Source organism: Zingiber officinale, chromosome 8A (assembly GCF_018446385.1).
Source record: "Zingiber officinale cultivar Zhangliang chromosome 8A, Zo_v1.1, whole genome shotgun sequence".
Lineage (NCBI taxonomy): Eukaryota > Viridiplantae > Streptophyta > Magnoliopsida > Zingiberales > Zingiberaceae > Zingiber > Zingiber officinale.
In genome coordinates, this window is record NC_056000.1 from 38,175,493 (window position 1) to 38,183,700 (window position 8,208).

Consider the following 8,208-nt stretch of genomic DNA (forward strand, 5'->3'; position numbering starts at 1 on the left):
CCCTTATCTAATTGTTGTAGTACTTTGAGTAAGGCTGCTCTAACAACACGAAGTAATTAGAGCAGTTTTAGTCAAAGTCATTCTAAATTAGGGATTCAAAATATATTTGAGTTTTAGTTTGAAATATCTGTTGGTGCAGCGGGCCGGCAAGAGAGGAGGGATGAATTGCATGAAAAAAAAAAAAAATACTTTTCTCATTCTTTCAACTCTAAAAATGCAACAATAAAATAATAAAATGACAAAAAATAGAGAAAAGACTTAAGAGATTGATTTGGTTACAACTTAAGTGGTTGTTAATCCAAGACTGTTGAAAAAAGCTCAGAAACAATCTTCTTCTCTGAAGACGGAGAAGCCTTTTACATACTAAAAAAATTCAAACGTTGTTAAGAATTGAATACAAGAGTTGATTGATTATTTCCTAGCTTCAGGGGTCATTATATAGCTCCTAAAAATTCTATCTCGAGTGTTGAGGGCGCCTTCAAAGGGGTTGAGGGTGCCTTCAAGGGGATAAGCGGATAAAATTTTATCCACTTGCCAACGACCAATTTGACCAGGCCAATCTGATAAGGGCGGAGGCGCCTCCAACGACTGTTGAGGGCGCCTCCAGCTGCTTTTCCAACATTTCTTTATCTTCACTTTAGCTCCTGAAGTCTCGATTGCTTGGGTGATTGCGACCCGAACCCAATTTCCGGTCTTCTCCTCGATCAGGCTTCCACCTCGGCTTCTCATCCCTCGAATGTCGCACGTGTTCTTCTCGTCCACCGGTGTACTCTTCCGCAGCTCTTTCGTCCTTCGGACGCATCAAACCCGTCGGCTCCCTTCCCGTGCCGTCCTTCTCGCTAGCTACGTCTTCCGCTCGACTTCCTGCGCTCCTAAGCTCCTGTACACTTAGACACAGGGATCAATAATAAACAGGACCTAACCTAACTTGGTTGATCACATCAAAACAACCACAGGGAACAACAATCTCCCCCTTTTTGATGTGCATCAACCCAAGTTCAAGTTAGGGTAAAAACAAACAAGTAGTAATTTAAAGAAATTACTAAACTAACATTTTAAGCATAAAGATTGCAATAATAGAATTGCAACACTAAGTAAAATTTTAAAAAAATTAACTCCCTCTGAACTTGTACCTATCTCTCCCCCTTTAATCACAACAAAAAATGGGGTAAAAAAAAATTATAGTTGATAAAACATTTTCAAAATAAATTTTAAGTTAACAAAGAAAGTTTCAAATGATAGCATTAAATTTCTAAGTTTGAAAAAACATTTATAGCATCAAATTTTCAACTGATTGACAAAAGTTTAATAACATGGCCGAGTGAAAAAACACTTAAACAAGGCGTGGAAGGAGTAAGGCTTCGAGGCGATACAGAGGCGCTACCCCACCCCATTTCATTAACCAGATAGGGCCTTCCACGAAATATACCCACCTTTCATTGACATATGATTAGGTGTAGAGACGACAAGGCTGACCAATTAGTCCTTTCTCTCTTCACTCTTTCGAAGTTCATTATTGTTCGAAAGAGAAGGAGAGATATGGTTTTCCTTCGATCGTCTCCGATTCGTCTAGCGATCTTTAAAGAGTACTTGGTGACCTAGATGGTCAGGGTATTTCCTTAGCTGAGCGTTATGTCCCGAATTTTCAAATCCTATGAATGTTGGCTTAATTATATGCTTATCAGTTTGTCAATTAAATATTCAATTTGATAATCGACTTCCAGGCTGTGCCGAGGCATTAGGCCTTCTTGGTATTGGATCATCAACCACTTCTAGACAAAGCCTTTTAAGGAATATAACATTTAATTTCTCTAAAAGCCTAAACATAAGAGAATTTTTAATCTAAATAAGACTTGGGAACCCAATATAAGTTCCTTCCTACTGGATTAACTAAAAATTTAGGGGGTATATAATTTTTGGAAATCTTTCTAAGTTATCCCTGATGTTGTCTAATATACCAACTTAACTTTCCATAAATTCTAAGTTTTGATTTTCAAAATTTGTTAGATTTTAAGCATGCATTAGTTTTCAGATTTTGAATTTGCATTTTCAAATTATCATTTTCTGTTTGTAAATTATCTAAGAGTATTTTTAAATCAGCAATTTTTTTTTTATAATTTTACTAAGTATTTTGTAAGAACTTTGATAAAATAAAAAGACTGTTTCAGGTTTAGAGTGCGTACCTCACTTACCTCTATTTCTGATGCTCCTCCTTCATCGCAGTTTTCTTCTGATGATTCTCCCCCTTCATCTATGCTCATCTTTGAGCTGATTTCTTCTTCAATTTGATGATTGACCATCAGTGCTAATCCCGAGAAGGCTTCGACTTCATATTCGGAGGATGAAGAATCTGACTAAGTGGCCTTCAGGCTATTGTACTTGGAGGATGTTGGCTTGTACTTTCTTTTCTCCTTTTCGTTGTTTTTTTCTTTATTTTTGGGCAGTCATCCTTGACGTGTCCTTCTTCATTACAATTGTAGCAACGGACCGTCCTTCTGCTGCGTTACGTTGAGGCTTTCTCGACTGCGATCTAAATTTATTAGTCTTAATAAACTTATTGACTTCCTTACCAATAACATCGCTTCAGTTTCATCGATCGACGCTTCGGAGTCGGGATCGTCCATCTTGGCTTGTAGGGCAACATTGAGATTTAACTTCTCTATTTGTTTGGATTCTGCAATTCGAGACTCGTGAAGTTCGAAAGTAAAAAATAAGTTTTCTAGCGTACTTACCTCAAAGTCCTTAGAGATGTAGTATGCATCTACTAAGGACGCCCATTCTGACATTCTCAGGAAGGCGTTGAGTGCATATCAGATCGAATCTCGATTTGTTACCGATTCTCCAAGGTTGTTCAGTTGAGTTATTAGTTCTTTGATTCTTGCTTGGAGTTGCGCTACCTTCTCTCCAGTGTTCATCCGGAGATTTGTAAGCTGAGTCCAGAGGATGTCCGCCTTGCTAACTTCGCTTCTGAGGTGCCTTCGTGGGGCTCCAGGAATTTTTCCCAGAGGTCTTTGGCGGAGTCGTAGCTTCCGATTCGACTTACCTCCTAGGGCGGCAGAACGTTGAGCAAATGGAACTCTACCTTTCCGTTGGCCACGAAATCGGCTTGCTCCTTCTTAGTCCAGTGGCATTCCTCTTTATCTTTTGGGACTACAAAATCGTATTTCATTGTTAATAAAATATCAAAAATCTGCTTTAAAAAATATATACCTCCATTCAACGTTTCCATGTAGCGAAGTCTCTGTCAAATTTCGGGGGGTGAATACTTACACCAACCATCATTTCGATCTTTGCTGCTTCAGACGACGGTTAGTCATTCTGAGGCTGTTGGACTCTGATACTACTTGTTGGCGCAGCGGACCGGCAAGAGGGGAGGAGTGAATTGCCTGAAAAAGAAGAAATACCCTTCTCGTTCTTTCAACTCTAAAAATACAATAATAAAATAATAAAATGATAGAAAATAGAGAAAAAAACTCAAGAGATTGACTTGGTTATAACCTAGGTGGTTGTTAATCTAAGGCGGTTGAAAAGCTCAGAAACAATCTTCTTCTCTGAAGGCGGAGAAGCCTTTTACACACTAAGAAAACTCAAAAGTTGCTAGGAATTGAATATAAGAGTTGATTGATTATTCCTAGCTCCACGGGCCATTATATAGCTTTTGGAAATTCTATCTTGAGTGTTGAGGGCATCTTCAAAGGGGTTGAGGGCGCCTCCAAGGGGATAAGCGGATAAAGTTTTATCCGCTTGCCAACGACCAATTTGACCAGGTCGAGGGCACCCTCAAGGGCATTGAGGGTGCCTTCAATGTTGTTGAGGGCACCCTCAATGCTGTTGAGGGCACCCTCAATGCTGTTGAGGGCACCCTCAATCTGATGAGGGCGGAGGCGCCTCCAACGACTGTTGAGGGCGCCTCCAGCTGCTTTTCCAGCATGTCTTTATCTTCATTTTAGCTTCCGAAGTCCCGATTGCTTGGGTGACTGCGGCCAACCGAAATAGGCTCATCCGAACCTAATTTCCGGCCTTCTCCTCGAGCAGGCTTCTGCCCCGGCTTCTCATCTCTCGAACGTCGCGCACGTTCTTCTCGTTCACCGGTGTACTCTTCCACAGCTCTTTCGTCCTTTGGGCGCACCGAGTCCGTCGACTCCCTTTATGTGTCGTCCTTCTCACTAGCTGCGTCTTCCGCTCGATTTACTGCAAATATTTTCCGAGTTGAATTCGGTTCAATTCGAATTTAAAAAGTTATTATTTCAAATATCAATCAAATATTTTCCGAGTTGCTCAAAACTTGATTCGTTTACACTGGTATTCTAAGTAATTATTTTATATTATAATAATTTTAATTAAAATTATGTTTTACCATAATTATTTAATAATTTTGAATATATTGAAATAGTTTTAGCTAAAATAAGTATTAAAATAATTTTTAAAAAATAGCATAATATTTTAATGATAATAAAAATAAAAATAAAAATAAAAGGATTTTTTTCCTGCCTCAATGTTTTTTTTTCTGTCTTCCAGGTAAACAGGCAGTAATAAAATAAACGTCCCCAGCATCACCGAGTGGTCCCCCATGACACAGTAAGCATGGTTGTGGGGTCCATGCTACGCTTCCCCACTAATTTTGACCGGTTCAGTGCTCCTGCGCAGATCTCACTAGCTGCCCTGCCTCCTCCGGTGAACGAAACTTAAGCTCACCCCATCCCAACTCCACTCACATGACCTTCTCCTCATCTCCATCCTCTACCTCCACTCTTCTTCCACGTTGATGCGCTCTCACTTCCCAGATCCATCCGTCTCTCCGGCGATCGGTCTTGCGGCATCGAGATGAGGGTGCTGGTGCTCGTGTGGGTTGGCACGGTGGTGCTGTGGGTGGCGGCGGTGGCTGCGGAGGACGACGTGCGGTGCCTCCGTGGGGTCAAGGCGGCGCTCGACGGCGACGGCCATCTGAGCTGGAACTTCTCCAATGGTACGGTAGGGTTCGTTTGTAGCTTCCTGGGAATTTCTTGCTGGAATCCGCAGGAGAACCGCGTGCTAGGGCTCAACTTCCAGGGAATGTCCCTTGCCGGCTCCATCCCCGCTGATCTGAGGTATTGTGCTGCAGCCACCGTCCTCGATCTATCGTCTAACGGTATCTCCGGCGAGATTCCAGCCGAGTTATGCTCCTGGTTACCTTATCTGGTGACGCTCGATCTGTCGAACAACCAGCTCGCTGGCGCTATCCCGCCTGATCTCTCCGGCTGCCGATTCCTGAATACCCTCCTCCTATCTGGAAATCGCCTGGATGGTGCTATCCCGTCTTCCCTTGCACAGCTTGATCGCCTCACCCGCTTAGATCTGTCCGGAAACCGGCTCTCCGGCCCTATTCCGGCGCCGCTCGGACAGAAGTTTGATTCCTCCGCTTTCGATGAAAATGATGGCCTCTGCGGCCGCCCCGTCTCCTCCCGTTGCGGCAGATCTCTGACTCAGAGCAGTCTAATCATCATCATTGCTGCGGGTGTCTTCGGTGCCGTCGCCTCGCTCGCCCTAGCCTACTTGATCTGGCGATGCTGGTCGCCGGCTGGTAAGTGGGCTGGTCCTGGGCAAGGCGTGGAGGACGGTAGGTGGTGGGCAGAGCGGCTGCGTTCGGCGCACAACCGCCTCGTGCCCGTATCGCTGTTCCAGAAGCCGCTTGTGAAGGTGAAGCTAGCGGATCTGATGGCCGCCACCTCTGACTTCCATCCCCCCAACATAATTGTCGCCGGGAGCCCGCGGATGGGGACGTCGTACAAGGCGGTCCTGCCAGACGGATCCGCGCTCACAGTGAAGCGGCTCCATTCTTGTCCGTTGCCGGAGAAGCAGTTCCGAGCGGAGATGGGAAGGATCGGGCAGCTCCGGCACCCCAACTTGGTTCCCCTCCTCGGCTTCTGCATCGTTGAGGATGAGCGGCTTCTCGTGTACAAGCACATGCCCAACGGCGCCCTCTCCACTGTTCTTGAATCTTCTGACGACGCTCTTGATTGGCCAACCAGGGTCAGGATTGCGATCGGCGCCGCTCGTGGTCTTGCTTGGCTCCACCATGGTTTCCAGATCCCATTCCTCCACCAGAACTTGAGCTTGAAGGCCATCCTCCTGGACGAGGACTACGACGCAAGGATCATAGATTTTGGGTTCACAAAACTCATGAGGGCGTCGAGTGGGAATGGGAATGACACAAGTCCATTCCTGAATGGAGATTTCGGGGAGTTTGGATATATTGCTCCAGAATTCGCTACCAACTCCGATCCGACCACCAAAATTGATGTGTATGCATTTGGAATCATCCTGTTAGAGCTTCTCACAGGGCAGAGGGCGACTGAGATCAGCAGTGACACCGCAGGCGAAGGGTTTAAGGGTAGTTTGGTGGATTGGGTGAATCGGCTTACTGTCACTGGCCGAACTCAGGAGACTATTGATACATCCCTTCAGGGGAAGGGCAAGGATGATGAGATTATGCAGGTATTGAGGATTGCTTCTGGCTGTGTGGTTGCCTGCCCAAAGGACAGGCCTTCCATGTACAGTGTCTATCAAAAGTTGAAGAAAATTGGAGAAACATATGATCATTCAGAGCATGTCGATGAATTTCCGCTTGTTTATGGGAAGGATGAATTGGAGAATCCTTAATTTTATGCATAAGTTTAGGAGATGGATATTGGCTTTTTGTTGGATGATTTTCATGGACTTACCATCCAAATCTTCATCTGCAAGATGGTACAGCTGCAGGCTGCAGCTGGGTGGTAGGTTCTCCTGAAGTCCCTATAAATTTTATCCATTTGCAAACTAGTTGTTGTGTGATCAAGAATTAATATGCTCCTTATCCTTTTACTATCCCCCTTAGTTGTTGCACATTACTTGTTGGGTATCTTCTTTCCAATTATCAAGCTCTGTACTAGATATTTAATATCTTACCTTATCTGTTGTTAATCTATTTTTCCCACGTTATTATAAGTTTTATTATGCTGCAACTTTTCAGGCTTGCTGATTCCATTCTTGTTTCTGAAACTAATTTATTATATTCTGTTCTCATGACAAAACATTGTTTCTCCCAGGTGAAAAAAGACAGCACTGTTTCTCTTAAGTCTGTCATAGCTCGGTTATAGACTAGTTACTCCATAAAAGACTTTTTGTTTAGTTTCTCTTCATTATCATTGAATTCACAGTGAACTTTTTTGGTCATTAACTTTGCTTTTGTTGCAGTTTGGTGACGGGGAGAATTCATGGAAATTAACATTTTATTGCAAGGTAAAGGTGGTGAATATAATTATCTTTATTAGGTGAGCTTATTTATAAGTTGTATATGTGAATACGATCTGAATCCTTTAAAGTGATCTAACTTATACTTATTGGGTTCGGTTATTGAATGTAGATTATGTATGTGTAGAACCTTTAGTCCCGCATCTATTATCATTTATATGCTGATAATAGATGTTCAGTATATATATGGACTTATAGTTCCATATTTATGATTATTTATGAGTCAATAATAAATGCGTACTATATAATGGGTTGGTTCTCAGAGGATTAGGGTATCTTTGAGACGTCTCTTGGTTCTCCATTGACGAAAAGGATTTGGCGCCGTCAACCCTAACTCCTCTGGAAGGCCAATCTTCTTCTTCTCCCGTAAGATTGTTAGATCGACGAGCTCTATATGAAGAATAATGATAATTCCGCTGCATTCAAGTTCTTTATAATTATAGTATTTACTTTCTTATGTCATTTTCTCGATTAAATGAAGATCCATGCTCATATGTTCTTGGTTTTCCTATTCGAATTTTTATTTTGATTGTTTAGAATTTATGCGGCTTACTTTCTTAGTTGCAATTTTATAGGTTATTCTGAGAAGTCAAGAGAGTATAAATTTTTTGATCTCTCTAATAGATCCTTCTTCAAAACAGGAAATGCCAAGTTCATTGAGGATAGTGGAAATAATAAAATCAGGGAAGTATTTTTTGAGGAAAGCATTGATGATCCTCTTATGATTACTACTAGTGCGATCAGTAGCGGTATGGTTACCATACAACACATTATGAGTATCATACATCCAGTGAGTGTAGTGAACCAAGATATTTCTATGACATCTCCAATGCAATTAGAGGAACCTACCATTGAAATTGAAGTATTGCTTCATATTGATGAGCAAGTACCTCAACCACCTCAAACACAAGTATTTTTAAGGCGACCCACAACGGAATG

At 42.5% G+C, this 8,208-nt stretch overlaps 1 protein-coding gene across 2 annotated transcripts; it reads left to right on the top strand.

Annotated features, from left to right (window-relative positions):
* The first annotated feature begins 4,650 nt into the window (after positions 1-4,650).
* On the top strand, positions 4,651-7,363 carry LOC122008544 (probable inactive receptor kinase At1g27190). Of its 2 annotated transcripts, XR_006119309.1 has the most exons (2): positions 4,651-6,752; positions 7,213-7,363. XR_006119309.1 is itself a non-coding variant. In XM_042564305.1 (1 exon), the coding sequence occupies exon 1, from the start codon at positions 4,825-4,827 to the stop codon at positions 6,637-6,639; it is 1,815 nt and encodes a 604-aa protein (XP_042420239.1). In that variant the 5' UTR covers positions 4,651-4,824; the 3' UTR covers positions 6,640-6,963. The 2 variants fall into 2 exon arrangements, 1 of the variants encoding a protein (XP_042420239.1); XM_042564305.1 differs by lacking the exon at positions 7,213-7,363 and having other exon boundaries at positions 4,651-6,963.
* Positions 7,364-8,208: the final 845 nt, after the last annotated feature.